A 27,151-nucleotide genomic window follows, 5' to 3' on the forward strand; every position below is an offset into this window, starting at 1 on the left:
CCGTCACCACCTGATCAAATTTGGTATTACTCGGATAAAATTGTGAAAAAAATTGCTGTTCCAATACCTCATAGCGCTGAAGGGACTTTTGTTATTAATATGTAAATGCAGCATAATGTTTTTTATATTATACTCTTACCTGATTATGTTTATTAAAAGCTTATGTGTTTATTTAAACTTGAATTTTTGTAAAGCTTAATTTAATAAATACAACGTTCATTAATTGGTCTTTATGTGTTTATTCACTGACTTCTATCGTTCATTTACTAGATATTTCGCTTATTCGCCGAAAATTGAAATTTGTGAAACCGTATTATTTTTGTGTCTAGGTAATATTTTCTTAATTTTTAAATTATAGATAGTTGCCTTTGTACCAGTTTTACCACATATTATATAAAATAAAAAATCGTGATTTATTTAAAGTTAATACTTCGGTTAACTGTTCATTCACTGGTCGATTGACCCTAACTGAATTTTTTTCGCACTTATTGATTTGTACCCTATAATGAAAGTAATTTGCTTGTTTTTGATTATTAGGAACAAATTATATCGGCACCTCCAGCCATTAGCTATTTTGATGGAGGAGACCCTAATTCAACTAATCTATTTGTGGCCAATCTCAACACTTCAATTACAGAAGCTGTTTTAATGGAAGAATTCGGTTTATTTGGACCACTGGCAAGTGTCAAAATTATGTGGCCGAGAGGTAATTTGTGTATTTAATTATTCTGTTTGATTTTTACTTAGTAAACTTTTTTTCATTTGCTAAATTTATTTCTTATTTAAAAATAAATATTACAGAGTTTTTCTATATTTAATTTAACCTTTTGTAATTGTTATATTTTTACTTAGGAAACTTTTTTTTCATTTACTAAATTAATTTCTTATTTACAAAATGATATTACATAGTTTTTCCACGTAGTTAAAGGAATAAATAACACAGGCGTTTTAATATTTAGTTTTCTTCGGGTTTTTCTTATTACCTATTCTGAACCGTCCAAACTGAGATACGTTTGCGCAGAAGGAAATATGCAACAAATTTTCCATCTATGCATGCACCAACTTACGTTGCAGTAGATACAATATTTCTGCAGATATTTTCATTTAAAATAAAAGCAATATCTTCTTTTTTTATACATCGGAAACTAAACAAGATACCGTGATTTCCTTCACAGGCGTTTCAATATTTAGCTTACTCTGGGTTTTTTATTACCGATTCTGAACCGTTGCGCGTCGTAGAACTGTGATACGTTTTCGCAGAAGGAAATATGTAGCAATTTTTCCATCTGCGCAAGCACCAACTTAAGTTGTACTATAGATATAATATCTCTAAAGGTATTGTCATTTAAAATAAACGCATTATCTTATTTTTTTTGTTTGCGTAGAATGAAATATGCAGCAATTTTTTCATATGTGTATTGTGTATTTTTCTTACGTTGCAATAGATGCAATATTTCTGATGATATTGCCATTTAAAATAAATGCATTATATTTTTTTTCATACATCGGAAACTAATCAACATATCTTTCTTCCACAGGCGTTTTAATACTGAACTTACTTCGGGTTTTAATTATTACCGATTCTGAACGTCGTAGAACTGTGATACGTTTGCGCAGAAGGAAATATGCAACAATTTTTTCATCTGCGCATGTACCAACTTCCGTTGTAATAAATATACTTTTTCTGAAGATATTTTCATTTAAAATAAACGCATTATCTTTTTTTCATACATCGGAAACTAAACAAGATACCGTGATTTCCTTCACAGGTGTTTCAATATTTAGCTTACTTTGGTTTTTTTTACCGATTCTGAACCGTCGCGCGTCGTAGAACTGTGATACGTTTGCGCAGAAGGAAATATGCAGCAATTTTTCCATCTACGCATGCAACTTACTTTGCAATAGATACAATATTTCTGAAGATATTGTCATTTAAAATAAACGCGTTATCTTTTTTTTTTCATACATCGGAAACTAATCAAGGTACCTTCCTTCACAGGCATTTTAATATTTAGCCTACTTTGGGGCTTTTCTTATTACCGATTCTGAACTGTCCTAGAACTGTGATACTTTTGCGCAGAAGGAAATATGCAGCAATTGTTCCATCTGCGCATGCAACTTACTTTGCAATAGATACAATATTTCTGAAGATATTGTCATTTAAAATAAACGCATTATCTTTTTTTTTCATACATCGGAAACTAATCAAGATACCTTCCTTCACAGGCGTTTTAATATTTAGCTTACTGTGGGGTTTTTCTTATTACCGATTATGAACTGTCCTAGAACTGTGATACTTTTGCGCACAAGGAAATATGCAGCTATTGTTCCATCTGCGCATGGGCTGTAACATCTAGGATCGGTCAGAATCGGTAATTAGAAAAACCTGAACTAAAATTTTATAATCCTCTTGATTTGCTGAATTGAACTGGCATTTGTTCCATTCTTGATCTGTCTATCATGCCTCTCATATGTTTTGCTCGAAATTTAAATCGATATTACATTCAAACATTGCTTACAGATATATGTACTACTTTTTATATTGCAGGAGACGACAAGTTTAAACATGCAAATACTAATTACGGCTTTGTGGCTTATATGAGCCGTGTAGACGCTGAGAGGGCTCTAAGGCATATGCGGCCTAGGACTGATATGCGTGTGGGTTGGGGTAAATCAGTGGAACTACCCAGTCATCCTATTTATATACCTCAAGAATTACTTAGACTATACCTGCCACCTCCGTATACTGGATTACCATTTAACGCACAATCAAATAGCAATGAAACTATCAAAGATTTGGATGAAAGTAAGTCGACTAATAAAATACTGACTAGCATAAACAAAAAACATGTTGTTTTTACAAATATATTTTTACTAAGCTAATATTCATAATACAGTTTATATGTCAGTATTATAATGTTTCTCTAATCTCACTTTTAAAGAAGATTTTTGAGCACGAAAGGATTGATTTGTGTAATTTAATTCCGTATTGTAATTAATGAGTTAAAGTCTGTATCCAGTTAGGCCTGTCGTTTTAATTCACTGGTAAATTATATTTTCTGTCATTTTTGGATGTCGGCTTTCGAAATTGTCGTCGACTCATTGAATATGGAATTTTATTTATAATTTTAAGTGTAGAAACACGCGTCTTGAAATATTATAAACATTCAAAAAATACTAATTGTTTGATAATTATAGAGATTGAATAAAATGTTACTTTTATGCCATTAAAAACATAGAGATCTGTGCCCCCTGTGATAGGGTGGTTGTTAAAAATTGAATTTTTCCGGCGCCCCAAGAAATAGATTCAATGAAATAGTTCATTTTTTGACGAAAAACTACGGGGAATTTTTTTTCTTTTTTTGGTTTTAAGCAAAAAGAACACGTGCCGACGGCCAACTGAAATTACTACAGAAACGATTAGTGAATGAGCATCAATAGAATGTTAATTCTACCCTGTTTTCTTTCGATAGTATAGTATAATTTTTTAATTTATATACAGGGTAACCCAGTGTTCTGAAAAAAACCTATCTTAGACAACTATTTTGAGACTTTTATTCCAAACATTTTTATATATAGTATGCGGGCAATAATAGCGCACATTTTACAAAATTTTGTCATTATACACATTGATTCAAAGATATTTTTAAACTCAATTTGTATATTTTAAAATTGATAGATTCATATATATTTTTTTAGTTCAGTGGCTTTATATTTGCACTACATTCAAAGAACGTATGTGAATATTTTGATTTTTTAATATAAACGTTCGATAAAATATACAAAATTTAAATAATAAGATATTCCACAATAAAACTTTCTTCGAAAACAATTAATATTTAAAAGTTTTTTATTTTTATATATAACATCTATAATATTTCATAAATATCATATTTTTCTAACCACTATTCGCATTCGCGAAATCCCGATTTCTTTTTGAAAAATAACTATTTTTAAGCATGACAAATCCACTGAGCCAAAAAAGACCCCACATTCCATTTGAAAATACAGAACTTTAGTTTAAAAATATTTTTGAATCATGCTGTACAGGGTGGGTCAAATTCGACGCTTTTAAATGGAAACACCCTTTTCTATAGGAGATGGACTAAAACTAATATCGGTGTCTGGAGCTCAATTTTTGTCAAAAACATGATGGTGAAAACCGCATATCGATATCTGTTACCGTTTCGGAGTTACGGGGTGTTTTTCAAAAATATGCATTTTTAACAAATCGCTGAAACTCTTTTGCTATGGAAAATTTTGTATTTTTATGAAAACATTTCCAAAGCACCTTTTTACGTAGAATTTAATGGTTTAAGTATAATTTTTCTAAAATTAATATTTTAAGAATTATCAACAAGAAATTTGATTTTTTATATGGGACACCCTGTATATTTTTAATTTATTGAAAAGAATTTAAAATTACCTTTCCAAAAATATAACATACTTAATATTTTGCTCGATTCCTCTTCGAGATATAGAGTATATAAAAATTCGCCCGCTTTAAATAGGTAGGCTTTGAACGGCACCGGCTGTAATGCAAAAAAATTCTAGCTGTGAGCATCAATTAAAACGAAAATAATATTTGCTATGAGAGATGCAGAATTTTGTAACAATTTAAAACATATTTAACCAACATCAACACATTTAAACTATATCTAATAACATTAAAAATAAATAGCAAACCAAGACATGAGATTTTGCTATAGGTGTTCAACATATCGACCGTCTTCTGTTATGGACAGACGGGGCAGTTTTTGAACATTTCTCGCGAAATTCATTAACTCAGTGGGGGTGAAAGATACCCTCTCATAACTGCTAAGTATTTCTAATTCTTGTCTAGACTATACGGAAGAATAAGGAACCTTTATTCTTTCGCAAATATATCAATAGGATTAGATCCATGGGCACTAAGTCAGGCGGCCTCGACGGCCAACGGCTGAGATCTTGGTTAGTTATTCAAATATTCTTGAAATTGGCTGCAAAAATTTGCTAATAACTTCAGCGTTCAGAGCCGGTGCGTCGTCTTGCTGGAAAAATATGTTTTCGAGTTCCATTAGAGGTATATCATCAATAAGGGGTCCAAAGCCTACTAGTTAAAAGTGGCGAACTTTTAAAAATTCTGTATTTCGAAGAGGATTATAACAAAATATCAAGTGTGCTATATTTTTGGAAGGTAATTTTAAATTCTTTTCAGTTAATTAAAAATATGGAGGGTGTCCCAAATAAAAATCAATTTTTCTGTTGATAACTCTTAAATTATTAATTTTAAAAAAATATACTTAAACCATTAAATTCTACGTAAAAGGTGCTTTGAAAATGTTTTCATAGAAATACAAAATTTTCCATAGCAAAAAAGTTACAGCGATTTGTTAAAAATGCACAGTTTTGAAAAACACCCCGTAACTCCGAAACGGTAACAGATATTGATGTGCGGTTTTCAGCATCATGTTTTTGATGAAAATTGAGCTCCAGACACCGATATTAGTTTTCGTCTATCTCCTATAGAAAAGGGTGTTTCCATTTAAAAGCGTCGAATTTGACCCACCCTGGACATTAACAAAAGTACTTTTAAAATATGCGCTGTTATTACACGTGTTAAGGCCAGTGGCTAGTGATGGGCGGTGGGTAAATATCCAATGGGTATAATAAAGAAATTTGGGTATACACCTGGTATATATCTAGAAGGTGTAAGGTGTAGAGTATTTAGGTACCCATCGAGAGAATATTTAGTCGGGGATCCCCCTTGTAAAATGCGATTATTCAACTAACTAAAAATTGAACTGTCTGCCTTGTGCTGCATTTTCGATACAATTAAGACTATTATGCTATTGTGCATTTCTTTGTGCGATAAGATAAGTAAGATAACAACAAATTGTTGTTTAAATGTGCAGTTAAACTAACAAAATAAACATACTTGGGTATACAGGGTTCAGGGTTCGGCAATAGTGCGTCGGGCATCTGTAGCTCCTAGAATAAAAAAACTTGGGAATTTTGTTTAAGTGAAGAGAGAAACCGAAAGTATGTACTACGATGAATTTCAGGAAAATATTTTTACTTCTATAGGGTGGCTCAAAAAACTTCCTCGAAAGGATGCCAAAAATGCAATAATATACAGGGTGTTCAATTAAAAAAAATCCTGATCCACTCACTTTTTTGAGCCACCCTATAGAAGTTAAAATATTTTTCTGAAATAATCCTCGTACATACTCCAGGTGTGCACTTAAATAAAATTCCAAAGTTTTTTATTCTAGGAGCTACAGATTCCCGATGCACTATTGACGGACCCTGTATATTATACCGGGTATTATATATAGTATTTACCCAAATTTAATGTACCCTTTATTTACCCATTGCATATATACCGAATGCAAAACATAGGGTATTTACCTAAATTTTAATATACCCGGTCTTTGGCCCATCTCTGGTTATGGCCGATTTCATGCGTCCGATATCCAACGATACGATATTAATTTTATTGGTTAAATACAAAAACTTTGATTGGTTAGAAAATTTCGTAATTATTTAATTTATTGCATTATTATGCCACCCGCAAAAAGAAAACTCAGGTGTATACGAGATAATTAAAGACATCGTAAATACCAAAGAGCTTATTATAATTTATTAAACGAAATGATGCTCATTGGCACGGAAAAATAATTTAATTTCTTAAGGATGTCCAATAAATATTTCAGAACATTCTTATAGGACCCAAACTAGCAAAATACACAATACACTACTCATAATAATTATCGCATATTTGAAAAAAAGTTATTACATATTTCTAAATGAATCATGCGTTCTTCTCTTTTACTCTTGCGAGTTTTTTGTGATAATTAGGCTACGCGCTGAAATCCAATTTTTTGTCGACCGACTATTTAGCTGGAAACGTAAAAATAATACATTCTTATGGACAGGGGCGGATACAGGAATTTATTTTAGGGGGGATCCAAATAAAAATTAATGTAGAATATGATTTTTACGGCGCCATTTTTAATCCAAAAGCCTAATATTCGACCCAATTTATCGATTTTAGGGGAGGCCTGGGTCCCATGCCCCCCCTCTGTATCTGCCACTGTTTATGGAATCGATGATTGGATGACTATTTGATGCCATTGCGTAGCCTTAGGCTATGCGCTGACAGGCAAATTTTATATAGTCGGCCGATTATTTAGTTGCAAATTACTAACCAATATATTCTTAAGCGGCGGCTACACGATAGCGACTTGCCTGCACGGTATAGTTTGCGCAAACTAGAAGGAACACTGTGCGGTGTCCACACGATGCAAGTAAGAGCGTACATTCATCATTATTTTTATTCTGAATTTGTGGTTCCGTTCGTGGAAATGTCAAGTGACGAATTATTGTTTTTTATTGCTTATTGTTAAAGAACAAACAGCAAAATAAACGGTATAGATCGAAGTGGAGTAAAAACTGACTTAAATAGAAAACCATTTTCTTGTACACATCATTTTTTCTGTTTCTATCGGAATAATCTTTCAATTTTATCTTCCATAGACATGGCAACGATCAATATATTTCAATAAAACTCGTCACAAACTCCTTATTGGAATAAGTACGAATATCAGACATTTTCTAAGAGTAAAATAATTAATAACACAAAACCCACAAAAGTCACAAAACTGTACCTTGAACTCGCTGATACCGTCTACACGTATGATATCACCGCACAAACTGGTTTGCGCAAACTAAAATCTTTAGCAGCGCAACGTTTACGCAGGCCGCGCTTGTTAGTTTGTGCGTGCTCCCGTTTTACCGTCTACACACAGCGAGTTCCCGATACAAACAGGTTTGCGCAGGTAAGCTCGTGGTAAAGATTGTACGTGTAGCCGGCCCTTTATGGAGCCCCGTTCGTATGCAATCAAATAGTCGGTCGATCGGCTCCATAAGAATGTATTGTTTTCACTTTTGCATTGTTTCGAATTTCCCTTTATAGTAACCAGACATTTAAAAACGTAATTCAGATAATTCAGGGTGTCTTGTTTTTCAAATCAATATATATTTTTGAAGTGAAACTTCTTTACGCGCACTGGGAGTGAAAATTCCAGGCCGTGACACACGAGCTAGCGAGCCACAGCTACGTAAAAAACGTAGAAAACTAGACGTAAAAAACTACTTGTTATACATAAAAAATAGTTTTTCAAATCATCAGGATTTTACTTAATTATGTGTCGATTGAAACCAAACTCGACACGTGGATAGAAGTACCCGATTGGAGTCCTCAGATGGGCAGACGGACAGATGATTTTAATACAAATTTTGTGAAAGTGAATAGAATGATTTATTAATTTTTAATTTATCACTTGTTCAACATTTCAAACTAAACTTTTTCAGACATGTCCTTCAACTTCTTCAATTTAATAGCTGTTAGTAAGAAGTTTCACTTCAAATATGCGCACATAGTACACATAGGCCAGTAAGCGAGGATAAAAACAAAAACAGGGTATTACCATAGTATAAGGAAACTAGTAGCTCTACTCCTTGTCAAATCCTTTGTTCTTTTTCTGCCACTTTATATGACCTTGTTCTCGCGTCCCGTGACAACTGCCGTAGTTGTATAGTCGTGGTCTATAACTAGGCAAAGCAAAGTCTTGGCACTCGCCAGAGATGCACAGAGATGTATTTAGGAAAATATGAGTTCACAATAAAATAAAATAAAAAAAATTGATCATCGAGTAAAAATTTGCTTGAAAACAGAATATTTTCACATTTCGTGTAAGTGACAATAATTCTTCTGTATCTGAAAATCTTCTGATGGGAAGAAATGCGGAAAAAATATATAATGACATATTTTTATATTATTATCTATTTTAAAGATTTTCTACAACTTGTTTTAATTTAAAACAAGTTTAATTTTAACATTAATGTGTTTGTTTTGTAGTAATATATTGGTTAGGTGATTTTCATTGGATAACTAATACATTGAACAACACATTGTACTAAATAATAAAATAAAATATTTATATTAATAATATGGTTATATAATTATAACTTCAATAATTGCCAATAAACATTACAGAAATTTCAAAAGATCAAAGAAGAGTCCCGAAGGTACCGAAAGAACCGGGAATTAATAATTTCGAGTCCCGGTTTTTTGATATCTCAAAAGAACCGGGAATTTCCGGTTCTAAACCATAGTTACCATATTATCAAGAAATTATGATTTTTAACTACGTAAAAACTAAAAAAAAAACAGATTTTTTTTCAAAAAAAATTGCGCAGAAAAATTACACAGGCCGACAAAAAAAAATTTTTTCGATGTAACACAAAGCTCAATAGGATATTGTGGTAGAATGAACCTATCTAATCACGAAAGTGGCAAAAAAAAGTCGTAACACGTAAGGTTTTTTTGTTACATTAATAAAACATCATTCAATATTACAATATTCAATATATTAAGATAGCTATTCAAAACATGATTTAAGACTTCTTAAGCCTATATACCGATTATATTTTATAGTTTACACTCCTCAAACATTACTTATACCTAAAAAGTACAAAAACAATCGAAACGAGATCAAAACATAAACAAAAACTTTTACTTTTTCCTTTTATGAGGGACCGCGTCTTCTCTCTTCAAAAACCAACAGTAATCACCCATCATGGCTGGATCCCATCGTCCTTGATAACGAATTTCCATTGTCCTTATGTCTTGATGGAATCTCTCACCTTGCTCATCACTGACAGCACCCATATTTTCAGGGAAAAATGACAAATGAGAATGGAGAAAGTGAATTTTTAAAGACATTCGGGCACCAAGCGATTTATAAGCATCTAAAAGCTCATTAACCAATTGTTCGTAGTTCGCATCCTTATTGTTTCCCAAAAATCCCCTCACTACACTAACAAATGAGGTCCATGCTCTGAGTTCCTGCCTGGTAAGCGTGTCTGTGAAATTTGTGTCGTCCAACAATTTCCTGATTTGTGGTCCAATAAAAATACCCTCTTTCAATTTGGCATCACTCAACTGGGGAAAGACTTGCCTTAGGTATTTAAATCCATCACCTTCTTTATTCATAGCTTTCACGAAGTTTTTCATGAGGCCAAGTTTGATATGAAGAGGAGGCAGGAGGACGTCTTTGGGGTCTACAAGAGGGATATACTTGACATTTTGGGAACCCGGTTGAAATTCACTTCTTTCTGGCCAAATTTTCTGTACATAATGATGATTTACTGCACGACTGTCCCACAAACAAAGAAAACAGCAATATTTTGTAAATCCTCCCTGAAGTCCCACTAAAATTCCTATAACTTTCAAGTCCCCACATATCTGCCATTTATACCTGTTGTAGTTGATTCTATCTAAAAGCATGCGCATATTTTCATAAGTTTCCTTCATTGTCACTGAATGGGCAACTGGTATAGAGGGTTTTAAATTTCCGTTATGCAATAACACAGCTTTTAGGCTATATTTCGACGAATCTATGAATAAGCGCCACTCACAGGGAGAATGTTCTATAGAAAGTTCCTGCATTAAGCCATCGATATCAGTACATGCACACAACGAATCCTCCATACTGTAGAATGCAGAGAACGGAGCATTTCTTTTTCTAAAAGTGGTGATTTTTGTTTCATTGGCTAACAGATTCCATTCCTTAAGCCGGGATCCAAGAAGTTCTGACTGCTGCTTTGATAACCCCAAGTCACGCACTAAGTCATTCAACTCGCTTTGAACAATCAAATGTGGCTTGTCGGAACCGCCCTCTGGGGTAAAGGTAGGATCAGTACACTGGTCTCCAGAGCTGTTTGATTCAATATCTTCCTTATCTTCCAAAACAATACCTTGCCAGTCTAAGGGCGCGATCGGCACTGGGAGATCTGCACCATGAAGAACAGGTCGTATGGCAGACGGCAAATTGGGATACTCGATCTTGTGCTTTTGTTTTTTGGAAAAACCTTCAGTTTTCGTCAGGCAAAAATAGCAATCGTCAAAATGGTTAGTTGGTTCTCGCCATACCATTGGAACCGCAAATGGCATTTTTTTCCTCTTCCCTTTCATCCACTGCACAAGCGACACGCTACAAGTAACGCAGCACACATGAGGAGCCCACTGCTTGTCTTGATCTCCAACCAAAACTCCAAAATACTTGAAGTAGGCTTTCTTCACATTTTCAGAAAATGGTCTGGCTTGTGATTGCACCATAAATTCTCCACAAATGTAACAAAATCGATCAGGAGACACTTTACAACTGCGGCGCGTTTGACTTGACATTTTCGTACTATTTATCTACACGCATAGAACAACTCACGTCGAAAATCAACTGAAAACTGAACTCTCTTATGTTTTTCACAATATATTATAGTGCACAAAATGCGTCCCTTTCAATCATCCCATCATAAAATTTACCTGTATGTAAACGAATCTACCTAGACATCTATAAAATTGACTACCTGCAAAAAAGAGGCGTAACTAGGCAACTGAAAAGTGGTACGTGTAGGAGCTTCAGGAGTATTTTTTCTGTTATTAGAAGCATATTTTTATGAAGAAATTCTGCAACTGACTCGTGTTACAAAAATCATGTCGGCCTGTGTTATCATATTTCTGGAGCCAAAATATACTACCCCTAAAAATATTTGTACTTATTTAAGACTCACCCTGTATAGGGCGATTCACGATTATGGTACGTTATAGTGTTTCGGAACCGGTAATTTCGGTAACATGTCTCTAAGGGATCGGAATTTCCAGTTTTTTTTTCGGTACTTTCGATGCTAGCAAATTTTTGTTCTATGAGTGCAGTTCGTAAAAAAGCAAGCAAGAGATGGTTAGGTTGCAAAAGTAAATTCAATAAGAAATTGAGGTTTAAATAAAAATAATATCAAATTATTAAGTAGTCATGAGAAAATTAACCTGAACACAAACATGATCACAAATGATTCTCAAAAAAAAACTCAAAGCACAATTTTTTGAATTATTGCAGCACACAGTAAAGCACTCATTTCTTGTCAATCCGTCTCTGTGCTGGGACGTAACGCTCGAACCTCGCAGGTCGACGGACGAAACTCAACTGAAACGCTCTGCAATCTGCCGATATTCGACGGATTGTAAAAACTGGCAGAAAATATTTGGGAGAGTGCAACTACTCTTTTCCTTCTACTATGGTATTACCTCCGAATACTTGACACCCACACCGATTGACGTGAAATTTGAACAGTGAATTAGAGATATATTATGTAAGAAACAAAACTTACATAGTAACGAAGTGTGCTTTCATCCAACCCTTCTGAGTGTCAACCCTTCACGGGGGTGAAAAACAAATCACCCATTTTAATTGCAAAAATCAATAAAGGGATATAATTATATAACATTTTTTCAGAAAATTAACATTTCCGAGTTATTTAGGATAGAAAATGTTGTTTTTTCATCTAAAAACTGCATATGTTTCTGCCATTTTTTATAAATAACTCGAAAATCTTGTGTTTTATCGCAAAACTAATATAAAGCAAAAATGAAGCTTTTGGAATAATAAATTGATTCATTTTTTATTGATTACCGTAGGTGTAATAAAAGCCGAGTTATCACTTTGTAAAGGTGATTTATTTTATTTTTCGAAAACTAAATTGCGACCTTTTTACCGTAAAATAATGTCAAAAGAATATATTTCTAGGTGAAAATGAGTATGACCGTTTTTAAAATGCTTGAAAAGACCTTTTAAATGCTTTTTTGAAAGGTATTTTCGTATTTTCGTAGCTCAAAATCACGCGGCGCTATGATAAAAATAAAATATTTGCCTCATTTTTTCGCAAAAAAAATAAATAACAAAATCTATGACTAAAATCATCAAAATAAAAACTATCAATTTGTAAGAAATTTCACGAGCTACAAATTAACCTCTATAGTTGAACAGTCTTGAACTCTTAATTTTTACGAGATTTTTGGGTTTTAAGGGCTCAAAGAACGTGGTCCTTACACGCAAATCAAACTAAAAAAAACTAATATGTACGAAATAAAGAAATCTACAGAAAATTGAAGGAGAGAAAAAACATTGCAAAAAACCTTCAATTTTCTCTATTGCATTTTTCCGTATCTTGCTTACTTTTTGAGATATGTCAAAAAAATTTTTTAAATTTTTTTTCTTTATTTTCAACTTTTTCTCCAAATTTATGCTCTCTAAACCGCTCGAATTTGCAGAGCCCATTGTTAGTACCTAAATATAGCCAATTTTATACGTATTACCCTTTAAACTTAGTTTTTATTTTTATGATCTTAGTCATAGATTTTGTTGTTAATTTTTTTCCGAAAAAATGAGGTGAGTATTTTATTTTTATCATAACTCTGCGAGTTTTTGAGCTACAAACTTTTTTAAAAAAGCATTTAAAAGGTCTTTTCACGCACTTTAAAAACAGGCATATTCATTATTTCCAAAAAATGTGTTCTTTGTCTATTATTTTACGGTAAAATGTTGCAATTTAGTTTTCGAAAAATAAAAAGTCACATTTACAGAGTGATAACTCGGCTATTATTACACCTACGGTCTACGGTAATGAACAAAAATGAGTCGTTTAGTTATTCCAAATGCTTTATTTTTGCTTTATATGAGTTTTGTGATAAAACGCAAGGTTTTCGAGTTATTTAAATTAGCGTAACTAGCAATTTATCCGGGGGTGGGCCTGGGGAGGGCCTGAGGTTGAGCCCAGGGTGGGCCTATGGCTTTTATTTTTTTAAAAATGAAAAATAATTTTAAAAAACACATTTTTTGAATAAAACGTTTACATGAATTTCTCTATCAATAAATTTCATAGGCTTGGTTATCAAACCGTGTTTCCGTAGATTACTTAAATACCTACAAATTTTCTAAAAAAATAAAAATTGATACATTTTTTGAACACAGCAAAATAATATTAACTAAACAAAACTAGAAAACGTCATTTTTATTGCATCACAAGCAAATAAAAATTAATACGTAGCCAAGAGTCATAATTCAGGATTTCTCTGGGGGGTGCCCAGCAGTATCTGGAGGGGGGTCGGCACCCCCGGGCACCCCTGTAGTTACGCCAATGGTTATTTATAAAAATGGCAGAAAAATATGCAGGTTTTAGATTAAAAATCAACATTTTCAATCCTAAATAACTAGGAAAATATTAATTTTCTGAAAAAATGTTATAAGAAATTTTTTGCTTAGAATTCATCCTTTTGTTGATTTTTGTTATTAAAATGGGTGATTTATTTTCCACCCCCAGGAATTGGTGGCATTTACCCCCAGGGTGAAACCACACATCGCTACTATGTAAGTTTTGTTTCTTACATATATCTCTATTAACTGTTAAAATTTCACGTCAATCGGTGCAGATGTTCAGAATTCGGACCCTATAAACCTGGCTTACTGGCCTAACACAATTTTTTGTTTATAATATGCGATAATTGGTTTTAGTAGTTTATTTTTGACCACTCATAATAATTTATATTATCTGTTAAACGGAGGCATAAAAATGCAATCAGTTTAAAAATTATGGATTTTTGTAAACAGTAAAAATTTTTGAATTTACCCAATAAAATTAATTTCGTATCACCGTATCCTCGAATATCAGACGCATAAAAATCCATTTTTAGGTGCATTATTACAGTGAAAATCTCAAACCAAAAACCTGGTATTGAGTTTTTTCGGAGGCTGGATGATCCTGTATAATTTTATATTTCAGATATAGATGAGATTTTATATGATTCGGTGGTGAAAGTAACAATTCCTTTGAATAGAAAAATTGTGGCACTTGCCAACCGAATGGTCGAATTCGTCGTAAAAGAAGGTCCCTTGTTTGAAGCAGTAATTATGAATCGAGAAATGGACAATCCCGAATTTAACTTCTTATTTGACAATAAGTCCCCAACCCATGTGTACTATAGGCTAGTATTCTAATATATCCATGAAACTCTATGGTCGTTCGTACAGGATACAGTTTGAAAATTAGCAATCCACATTATCTATTAGTCAACAAATACTATGAGGAAGATCTCAGAAAGATATATGAGAATTGCAAAAATAGTGAAAATATAAATTTTTCCTATTAACTGACATTCTATACAGACAGAATAAATATGGACGATTTATTATAGGCAATTGTGTTGTTCGTTTTAGGTGGAGACTTTTCTCAGTGTTGCAAGGAGAACCTACAAAACATTGGAGCTTAAAGCCTTTTAGGTAATTCCTATTCTCCGACGTCTTAAATATAATCGTATATTTATTTCAGATTTCGTTGTTTGTATTATTCTTAAAACATTGACTTGTTGCTGTCGATATAACTATACCACAGTTGCTGTTTTTATTTTAATTTCAGAATGTTTGAAGGAGGCTCGATATGGTTACCACCACGGTTAGTAAATTATTCAGATGGCATGCCAGAGCACTTGGTAAAATTTAAAATTGATGGTTCGAAACTTACAGGTATTATTAAGGTTTCATAATTGTTTCAAATATGTTTGTTTAAGATAAAATTATTTTTAAGTTTTAACCAAGTAAATCTTGAAATATATTACTCTGAAAACTCTATTTTGTAACCCTTGGCAATCTTTAAATTAATTTTTTTTCTGGAATGTACTGTCAAATTAAACATATTTGCGGCAACTCTTTGATTGGGTCCCTGTTAAAAGTGTATTTCCCTATTCATAAATATATAGGGTGAGTTTCCTGTAGGGTGATGTTCTCTATGGGTATCTCGGAAACCACTGGAGAGTCGGTTAAATTGGGAAAGAACTGCAGTTTTGTGGGGTCATAACATGCCCCTTTCAGATTTTTGAAAAAGTTCATGGTTTACTAGATATTTTGATAAAGACAAATTTCGGCTATTTTAAAAATTCACCCTAATTCCTTTATAATCTATTTTAGACAAAAAGTTTTCAGATAAAAGTTGTAGATAATGACATTCTTAATGAGATTGTGCCCTCCGTTTTTTTCTAAAGCCTGTCATTTTTGACATAGGTATGACACAAACATATGTTTTTTTAAATGAAAACCATGGTTGGCCATTACTTCATAAAAAAACGCCATTTTTTAAGCTTTTTAGCGATATAGGCTATAATATGTTTCATTCGAAAAATTACTGAGTTATAGCCAATTCTTTTAAATTTTAAACAATTTCACTTAGTTAGTCATGGAAACAAGTTCAATCGTCGTTGTTCTCAGAAATGTGATACTGTCACATCCAAACTTTATAAATTAAAATAAACAAAACTTGTAAATATGATTTTTTCAAATGAAGAAAAGCGTGTAGGATTATTGGTTCAACTTTTCCATACATTTTCGAGGATACGTTGACCGGTGAACGTTACTTACGTTTTTTTAGAAAAGTTAAATTTAGATACTTGCGCTTCAATACAATGGTTCCAACATCATTTTCTTTATGACACTCCCTCTATAATAATGAAAGAAGCGTTAAAAATTATTTATATCATAATTATGCAAACTCAAGGATAGGAAGAGGTGGACCAATTGCATGGGCCTCCTCGATCACCTGACCTATCCATTTTAGATTTTTTTAGGCGGTATAACAATAAGGGTTACAAAAGAACTTATGAATTAAGAGAGGCACTCGAAGAGGCGGTACGGGAGTTTATTAAAATCGACCGGCCGTAGTCAACCGTTCTGTGGAAATTCATTCATTCAAGTTCTTTGTTGTTATTGTTGTTCTTTGTTGTTCATTGTTAACCATACCGCCTAAAAAAATCTAATATGGATAGGTCAGATGTTCGAGGAGGCCCATGCAATTGGTCCACCTCTTTCTGACCTTAGGCAGAGCGTTAAACAAATGTCGCTCACATTGGAAAAGCTTGTTACAAGGGATAAGACCTGTACAGATCATAATATGCAGCGGAAAAAATCCATTTCAACGCAGACGGGCCCTATAGATCACCAAAATAGTACTTTAGATAGTACTTTAGCTTTTATAGATTCGCCAAAAAAATAGTTCACCCAAAATAGTGTCATCGCAACCTCCTAAGGCCGCCATAAGAGAAGACTGGAATTATGTGGTGGTGTCCAGAATTCCACCTCCTTACACAGCGAATCAACTTGCGCACTATGTTAAAGAAAAACTAGGAACCACCGACTTCATCAGATGCTTTCCAATGCTGAAAAATAAGGACAGTTCCCATTCCGATTTCAAAATTGGAGTGCAAAAGAGGTGTCACTTGGTGCAGCTTAAGGACATAAATATGTGGCCGCCGGGAACCATAATAGATTCAACCTCAACATCCTTAAGCCAAGCTTCGTTTACTTCTTCGGTTGAACCTGCTCAAAATCTCAAAATAAACATCATTGAGAACCGCAAGCTACCTCACCTACTTGACCCACCACTGGCAACTATGCCAAGGGAGGTAAGAACTATTAAGATTGGGTCTGACAGGGAGGCTATAGCTGCTTGCAAGTCCCTGGCGATGGAAAATCCAGAAATTATTGTGCAGGGAAGTGCGAAGAGAGATGGTTTGGCAGTTATGGACCCGATGACCCCACCTATAGTACGGCTGTCTCAGGACTCAGATGCGGTAAATGGACGTTACGTGTTGGCCAGGTTGAGGGACCCCTCCATTTTGAAATCTCTTAGGCTATTCCTTGCCTATCTTCACGACCAACCATCCAGTGTGTGTTTTGAAGGACACACTAGTACCAGCATCAAATTGATGCTTGCATCAGAAGGGCTACCTAGTGACCTGGAGTCCTTGCGTAAGTTGTACTACCGCTTCCACAACGCCTATGGTATTGGTTCAACTGAAGTTGATGCAGATCTTTCAGCTTTCAGGTCATTCTTTTCTGCGGAGAGCCTTCTACGACTTCAAAAAATTAGGGAAAGTCATGGCAAATATTATTCCAGTGGTTCCCCAAATAAGAGTAAAAATTTTTAGTTGAATTGACGCGAACAGAGGATCAAGCACCCTCTGAAGAATTAAGCGATAGCAAGCTTGGTCTATTCCTTATTAATATTCAGTCCTTAAGACATAAAACAGATGAATTATATCTTTTACTAGAAGAACTTGAATTTCCAGATATCATTGCCATAACTGAGCACTGGTTGAATTTTGATGAGCCTGTGTTTATTAAAAATTATACCACAGTAGCCAGATTTGATAGAACAAATTTTTCTCATGGAGGTACTATGATAATGTCTTTAAACAACGACTTTTCCGAGGTAACTAGGTACAATGATTTGTTATCTGAAAAAGTATTCGAATTTTCCATTGTCCACCATAATGCTTATGACCTTTACATTATTTGTATTTATAGAACACCTGACTCTGACGTGCAATTATTCTGTCATAATCTACTAAGCTTGCTTGAGTCCCTGCCCTTGAAAAGCAAATTAATTTTGTGTGGTGATCTTAATATTGACTTTCTTAGTGTATGTGCTGCTCAGGAGTTTCTTCAGTCCATTTTTGATTCTTTTGGAATGGTCATGCATGTAGGCTCACCTACCAGAATATCCAATACCAGTTCTAGTACTATAGACTATGTTGTGTCATCTTTTGATCCTAACTCCATCGCCTGCAACGTCTTTAGCTCGGGTCTCTCTGATCATGAAGCAGTTTTAACTGAATTTTCGATAAAGTCCAAAATCAAAAATGCCCCTCGTAAATTATGCCGTATTTTTTCAGAAAAGAATGCTCAAAAGTTCGGTCACTTATGTAAAACAACCAACTGGGATACTAGCTCTTATGATGTCGACACCGAATTTTCTATTTTCGTAAAAACATTAACCAGTCTAGCGTTCAAATCCTTTCCTCTTAGGCCTATAAAAATAAGCATAATAAACCTTGGACCACTAAAGGTCTACGCATATCTTCTAAAAACATGCGTTCATTATCTCACTTAAAAAATTCTCAGACAGTCTCTTCTTCCACAATTACGTAAAACTATACAGAAAAATTTATCATAAGACTATAAGAGCCGCTAAGGACCTTTATTATAATAGGAGAATAGTCAATTCTGGTAATGTTGCTAAGGAAACATGGTCTATTGTGAATGAGTTGAGAAACAAAGCTTCTTCGTCTAGCAATATCTCTACCTCGCCTGAGAACCTTAACGATTACTTTGTAAATGTAGCGAAAAACTTAACTAATACCATATGTCCTCCTCATGATCCACTTTCTTATCTCTCTAATGATAATGTAAACTTACACAGTTTCTTTTTTTTCGCCCGTAGTTCTTGAAGAGCTTCGCAGTACAATTAATACCATCAAAAATAAATCCTCTTCTGGGACCGACGGGCTAACTTTAAAAATGTTTTCGAATCTGCCAGAAAGCACTCTGAATCACCTAACAACTTTAATAAACATGTCGTTCCAAAATGGTATTTTTCCAAAATGTCTTAAGACGGCAATAATCATTCCACTGCACAAAGGAGGAGACAAAGATGAAGCTTCTAACTATCGCCCAATTGCACTCCTTCCAACGCTATCTAAGATCATAGAAAGGTTGGTTAAAAGCAGGCTGGTATCTTTTCTGTTTAAGTACAAAATACTTACTGAATATCAATTTGGATTTCTAAGCAACAAGTCCATAAATGACGCTATGTTTTCCCTCCTTAATAAAGTTTACTCCAGCCTAAACAACCATCATTCTACAGCAACAATTTTCTGTGATTTTTCTAAGGCGTTCGATTGTGTAAATCATGAGATCCTAATTAATAAACTGCAGCACTATGGGTTCAGGGGATCATCTCTCGAATGGTTTAAGTCGTATCTGAGCAACAGAAGTCAACTTGTGAGGGTGGATACCACGTTGTCTTCTAGCAAGCCAATAGAATGTGGAGTACCACAAGGCTCAGTACTAGGCCCTATTTTGTTTCTTCTTTTTATTAACGACATTGCTAATATAAACACCAGTGGCAAAATATGTCTTTTTGCGGACGACACTAGCTTCACTTGGAGCAACAAGGACATCGCGGCACTTCATAGGATTATATCAAATGACTTAATCACCATTAAATCTTGGTGCGATTCGAACCTCCTGAGTCTCAACATTTCTAAAACTAAGGCTTTGTCGTATAAAAACTCGTTGCAGCCTTTTGTACTTGACAACACCACCATTGACGTCGTAAAATCCGTAAAATTCTTAGGCTTGTTGTGGACAATTCTCTGAAATGGGACATACATATCGAAGCTTTGTCGAAAAAATTGAGCTCTGCCTGTTTTGCATTAAGGTCTGTTTCTAAGGAGCTTAACTTGTCAGTGGCTAGAACTGTTTATTATGCACTTTTTGAGTCGCATCTCAGGTATGCCCTTCCATTCTGGGGTACGTGTTGTGCGGCTCAATTTGACCGCATTTTCAAGCTCCAGAAGAGAGCTGTTCGATATTCACTGGGACTAAACAGCAGAATTCATTGCCGGAGCTTTTTTAGAGAATTAAAAATATTGACTCTTCCTTCCTTATTTATATTTGAATCCGTTTGCCTAATAAGTAAACATGTATCAGCTTCTCAAGAAAGGCCAGCTCACACTTATCCACTCAGGAACGCGGAGCAAGATCTTTATCTACCTACCCCACGCTGAGAGTTAGTTAAAAGTTCAATATTATACAACTCGAAAAAAATGCACAATCACCTGCCATTTGAAATCAAATCCATAACATCATTTTTTTCATTTCGCAAAGCATTGAACTCTTATTTACTATACAAGGCTTTCTACGCCGTAAATGAATTATATTTGAATTGAAAATCGAATTTGATCTTGAAACCACTGGTCTAATGTTTGCTATTGCTATATTTACTAATGACATCGAAATTAATTTATTTAGAGGTCATTGATATTTTGCTATAAACTGGCTAAATATTTTTGAATATTATTTTAATTTTTTTGTTCTTTGACATTGTAAACATTTATATATGTTTATTTTAACAATAAGACTGACAATATTATTTGTATAATGTTTTGTATTATCTTTTGTTTGTTTGTTTGTGTACCTTGTTATTTTTTACTTTGTTTGTTAGTTTACCTTTGTCCACAAATTGAAAAATTTTTTGACAATAAAGGCATTTATTTATTTATTTATTATTCTTTTCCTGAGTTTGCATAATTATGATATAAATAATATTTAACATTTCTTTCATTATTAGGGGGAGTGTCATAATGAAAGTCATGTTGGAAACATTCTATTGAAGCTCGAATTTAACTTTTCTAAAAAATGTAAGTAACGTTCACCCGTCAACGTATCCTCGAAAATGTATGGTCAAGAAAAGTTGAACCAATAATCTTACACGCTTTTCTCCATTTGAAAAATTCATAGTTACAATATTTGTTTATTTTAATTTATAAAGTTTGGATGTGACAGTTTCACATTTCTGAGAGCAACGACGCGACGACTGAACTTGTTCTTAAAAATTAAAAATTATATATGTATATTTAAAAATTGGCTATAACCTTTGCTATAGGTAACTCAGTAATTATTCGAAAGAAGCATATTATAGTTTATATCGCTAAAAAGCTTAAAAAATGGCGCTATTTATGAAGTCATGGCCAACTATGGTTTCCATTTAAAAAAAAAAACATGTTTGTGTCATATGTCAAAAATGACAGGCTTTAGAAAAAAACGGAGGGCACAATCTCATTAAGAATGTCATTATCTACAACTTTTATCTGAAAACTTTTTGTCTAAAATAGATTATAAAGGAATTAGGGTGAATTTTTAAAATAGCCGAAATTTGTCTTTATCAAAATATCTAGTAAACCATGAACTTTTTCAAAAATCTGAAACATATAGCTTATATCACTAAAAAGCTTAAAAGTGGCGCTTTTTATGAAGCTATGGCCAACTATGGTTTCCATTTAAAAAAATATGTTTGTGTCATAAATGACAGGCTTTAGAAAAAATCGGAGAACACAATCTCATTAAGGATATGATTATCTACAACTTTTATCTGAAAACTTTTTGTCTAAAATAGATTATAATGGAATTAGGGACAATTTTTAAAATAGCCGATTTTTTTTTAAATATCTAGTAAGCCATGAACTTTTACAAAAATCTGATGGGACATGTTTATGACCCCACAAAACTGCAATTCTTTTCCCATTTAACCGACTCTTTATATCCAGTAGTTTCCGAGATACCCATAGAGAACATCGTAGGGAACTCACCCTGTATGTAAAAATTTGGTTTTGATAAAAATATCACGAGCGGTAATAATCCTGCAGACGGATTCTGTACTATAAGACAACCAAGATATGAAGGGGGTCGAAAAGTGCAAAATATTCTAATTCGCTCTGTCTTTTAGGAACTAAGAGCGCTTGCATACATGCCGGCAAAACCGGTGCCGGAGACGGCGGCAGCGCCGGCTTTGCACATATTCCGACAGTTGTATGAATTCTATTGTATTTGCCGTTCCACAACTATTTTACCGGATCGGAGTATAAGTAAAGGAGCTAATTTATTTATATATTGCAATCGATTTCAGCACGGACACTGGTATCGACACCGATTTTGTCGGTGTGCGTGAAAGCGCTCTAATGGGGCTAGAGCAAATCTGTAGAATCTTTAGTTTAATAAAAATAGTACAATAATGTGACAAACGCATATTTGTACCTGTTCATAAACGTAAAATAACGGTGTAAAACACACGAGAATTGGATACCCTGTATAGACTGTACCCTGTTACCCCCATCTGTTATTTCTTTGCTAAAAAATAAAACTATTATTTTTATTCTCCAAATTTCAGATAACCAATGCGAACGGCTAATTGAGGTAATTCGGAACTTGACGTTAGCCAAATCTTCAATACTCGAAGCAATGATGTTTTGTATGGATTATGTAGCAGCAATTAATGATATATTTGACATTTTAGTAGATTCATTATGCAACAAGAGCACAAAACCTCCTGATAAAGTATCCAGGTATGCATTTATTCTTTAATCGGTGGTGTTGCTAATGTTGGTAGACAGCAGTAAATTATGTATTTTGTCACTTTTTAAATACTTTATGAATACAATCGAAATGAATAAATCAAGAATATACAAGAAAGTGCTGATATGTTTTTTTATCATACAAGGTGTGCCAAATGTTCGGAATATATGGGATTTTATAAAAAAAACAATGGGACGACAAATTACAAACATCCCTTTTTAGTAGGCACACTTCATACACTAAATATAAATTTTATAGGCTTGGTGCATTTCAGCCGATTTTTAAGATTCCGACGGTAGAAATCAACGACATTGTCCGACTAAGATTATTTCCCGCCGTCCCGGTTACCGTTCATGTTGATCACATTGAAATAACATTAAGTTATAATATTTATTTATTTTGATGTTTACTACTGGGAATGTCATCCATGTTCATTTACAAGCCAACTGGACGCCGTTTTTTTTTTGATCATATGGTACTTCTGTGAAGGCCTTGTGAGAGGTTTGAATTGAAGTGATTGTTTAAATTGAAGTGAGTTTTGAATTGAAGCGATCTATTAGTTGTAATATGATTATTTGTATATTGTTATTTCAATTATAACAAGGATGAAAGCTAATTACGGTATGAGTAAGGGCGCGCGCACCCACACCAGCAAAATCGGAGCCGGTGCTGACGCGACGTCGCCGCCGCGCCGCGCCGCGCCGGCTTTACGCACGTTCCGGCAGTTGTATTTAATACCATTGTATTTGCCGGTCCACGACTATTTTACCGGGAGGTTCGGAGTATACAGATTGTTAACTGGACTGTTACTTATTGGGGAACAGAATAGCAACACTGCCTACATTCCAAATGAGTACCTACTAATCTAAGCTGCCGACTCCTCGCCAAGGTTACCATATTTCAACCATAAAGCTCTTGCCGCGAGTAACAAACAAATTAACAACCTGTATGTGAAGGAGCTAATTTATTTATATTATAACCGATTTCAACACTGGCACCGATTTTGCCGGTGTGTGTGAAAGCGCTCTAGGGGGGATAAGTTAGTGTGCTATAAATTATCTATTTAACGAACTGATTGAATTCGTATTCTAGAGAGTAATTGCAGAAATAACATTAAGCCATTTTAGTGATATTTCGATAGAATATACATAACTAATATTGTTAATACATGGTGTGTCAAGTCGAGACGACAAAGGTCATGGTGGAAAATGAAAGTAACCCTCTTTACATATGCAAAAATGGGGGTAAAATCTGTCTACTGAGTCATAAAGCGCACGTAATCATATCAAAATAAAGACAAAATAATTCACAATTCACGTCCACCAGTGCCACCGGAAACGAAAAAACTGATCAGATATACTGTGCTGGCAACTGTTACTTTTGGATCGGAACTTACATGTGTGGAAGTAAATCGCATAGGGATCTTATTAAGTCGGAGTGAGAGAAATGCGACGGTATGCTGTTGCGGCGTTGCCGGTACGCCTTTCCCTATCAGGTAAAGTAAAATCACGATCGCAAACCGCTTATTTTTTTTAAACGACTTTTTTTTCCAAAATATAACTATATAAAATCATTAGATATTGTTGCGGACCGGTGTGGACTCGACCTAACCTAACTATATAGCCCGCCCTCGGATGACCTTAACATCGCATTAAAGAATAGACACCGTAATGATTCATTCGAAGATTCGAGAAGAAACGAGTTCCACTGGAATGGAGTAGTACATACGAGAACAATCGAAACCTTCTCTATGCACCTAACGACTATGGACTATTCTAGAGTTCTTTTAGCTGTAGGTATAAAAGCCGGCGGCTGTGGCCTAGAGAGGGCAGTTATAAATATACCAGTGCAGTTGACTCGCTAAAATTCAAAATAAATTCTTAGTTATAAATCGTTTGTAAATAGTTCTATAAGTCTTTTATCGTTATTGTTTTTGTTAATTAGTGTTAAATAAATAGTGTTGAAATAAATTGTGACTTTCTATCCACACGGAATCGACGAAAAACGTAATTGGTGTCAGGTGTGGGGTGTGTGATAAAATAGAAAATAAAAAGACAGACAATGGCTCCGAAAAAATTGTTGAAAGACTTGAAAGTGTCGGAATTAAAATGCGTACTGGAAGAGAGGGAATGCGAAACAGATGGAAAGAAAAGCATTTTGCAAGCCAGACTGAGAGACGTTTTGATTGAGGAAGGTGAGGATCCTGACACATTTTGCTTTGAGCTGGAAGGTGACCTTGACTCGTCCTTACAAAAATTAGACGACAACTTGAACAATTTGAATAGTAAAATAATTAACTTGGAAGACAGTTTGAACGGTAAAATTACAGAGAATTCTCAAAAATTAGAAGACAGTTTGAAAGATAAAATTATGGAAAATTCCCAGGATTTAATTAATATTTTAGAAGATCGCAGAAAATTCTAAAGACATACAGGCCAGCTTTAATAATAACTTAATTTAGAAGAAAAGATAACAGAAAATTCCAGGGAATTAGAAAAGAAGATAATAGATATACAAGATAAAATAACAGAGATTGAGGAAGATGTAAATAGAAAAATCGAAATTTTAAAAGAAGAAATAGCGAAGTCAAATTCACCAAAATGTCAAGAAACATCGGAGGGACCGAAACTAGTCGAAAATAGGTATACCTCAAAATCAGTTATGAAACCTCCGCAGTTTGACGGAAAAACCGCTTGGGCCAACTACTTTTGCCAATTTGAAGCCGCTGCGAGAGCAAAGGGCTGGATAATCGCTGAAAAAGCTACCGCTTTGACTATCGCACTGCGGGGAGATGAGGCTGATATCCTGCAGACACTGTCACCATCGGAACAGGGAGATTATCAGCAATTGGTACGACATTTAGAAATGAGGTACGGCCAAGCTCATTTGGAACATGTCTATCATTCCCAGCTAAAAAATCGCATTCAAAAGTCAAATGAGTCTCTGCAGGAGTTTGAAGCCGACGTAGCCCGTCTCGTTCGCCTTGCGTACCCTGCTACGCCCGAGAATATTACGGTGCGGTTGGCAGTACAGGCATCTCCGACGGCTTACGTGACAACGAGACAAGACAAGCACTTCTCCTAGCCCACCCAACGCACTTGGTGGATGCTTTAGCACGTGCCCTAGAATTTGAGGCCGCGAAACAAAATTCTCGGTCTCTAGTGAGAGTACGGGCGGTCAACCAATGTTCCGACGAATCCGTGGAAAGCATTGTACGGAAAGTCATGGAGGAGTACATGGGCAAGAAAGATCGACTTGTTGCTGAAACTGCGGCCAGGCAGGACACGTAAGAAGTCACTGTAAAGAAAAGGACGTGGACCCGGTTTCGCCAAGTGTCGAATCAAAGAGACACATATCGAGCAGTACCCAACAGGTTCCAACGAAAACTGCTCAAGTCGCATCGCTACAACACAAGTTCAACAGCATTTTTGTGGATGGTTTCGTGGATGGAGAGTTACGGACCATGCTTTTGGATACGGGTGCGACCAAAACGATCATCAGGCCGGATATCCTTAAAACATCAAAAAGGATTAAAACAACACAATGGCGACTACGTACAGCTACAGGAAGCTCCGCTCTCATCCATGGAGAGGTAGATCTTAATTTTGTTATTGGAAGCACCTGTTTCAATCATCGAGTGTTAGTAGCAGACATCGAAGATGAACTTATTCTCGGAATGGACATCATGACCACTAGAGGTTTTGAGCTAAACCTCAATCAAGGAATTTTGAAAATAAATGAAGAAGAAGTGGTTCTGCATCGAAAATGTGAGGAGACGCTTCGCGTGGTGGTAGCAGAAGATGTTTCGATCCCTGAGCGCTGTGAGATATTTTTGGATGGTTGCCTGGAAGGTAAAATGAATAATGGGAGTATTATTCTGTTGGAGCCAAGGAACCATGACAGCGAAATAGGACGAGGGGTCGCTGTTGGAAAAGCCCTGCTACGAGCGAAGACTGTACCGGTGAGAGTAATGAACACGAATTATTATTCTGTATCCTTGAAGAAGGGAACCCTGTTAGGGTACTGTAGTTCGGTCTCCTCAGTCATTCGAAGCGTGGAAGCCTCCACAGTTTTGACTTCAAAAATTCCGGACAAAATGATGAAGGAGTTAGTAAACGTTAAAGGATTATCTCCCGAAAATAGTAGAAAATTGAGAAACCTGATAATCAAGTATCAAGATGTGTTGGATAAAGGAGAAGCAGGACAGAGGTCGTACCGATTTAGTACAACACAAAATTGATACCGGAGATGCACGACCAATCAAACAAAATCCGAGAAGACTTCCGCTCGCCAAACGTGAAGAAGCTGATAAA

General features: G+C 34.8%; 2 protein-coding genes across 2 annotated transcripts in view; one reads left to right on the forward strand and one right to left on the reverse strand.

The window, feature by feature from the left end:
* LOC115883018 (sodium-coupled monocarboxylate transporter 1-like) overlaps positions 1–27,151 on the reverse strand; it is a 107,379-nt gene that overhangs the window by 52,206 nt on the left and 28,022 nt on the right. The window lies entirely within an intron of this gene.
* The window catches only part of LOC115883017 (U2 snRNP-associated SURP motif-containing protein-like), a 75,756-nt gene that overhangs the window by 21,858 nt on the left and 26,747 nt on the right, over positions 1–27,151 (forward strand). Inside the window, exons 3-8 of the mRNA XM_030901289.1 lie at positions 538–706; positions 2,549–2,806; positions 14,659–14,860; positions 15,093–15,155; positions 15,292–15,398; positions 22,654–22,828. Coding sequence (XP_030757149.1) covers positions 538–706; positions 2,549–2,806; positions 14,659–14,860; positions 15,093–15,155; positions 15,292–15,398; positions 22,654–22,828 — 974 coding nt within the window. The remainder of the gene's footprint in view (positions 1–537; positions 707–2,548; positions 2,807–14,658; positions 14,861–15,092; positions 15,156–15,291; positions 15,399–22,653; positions 22,829–27,151) is intronic.

Source organism: Sitophilus oryzae, unplaced genomic scaffold, assembly GCF_002938485.1.
Source record: "Sitophilus oryzae breed Bouriz unplaced genomic scaffold, Soryzae_2.0 scaffold_1801_pilon_pilon, whole genome shotgun sequence".
Lineage (NCBI taxonomy): Eukaryota > Metazoa > Arthropoda > Insecta > Coleoptera > Curculionidae > Sitophilus > Sitophilus oryzae.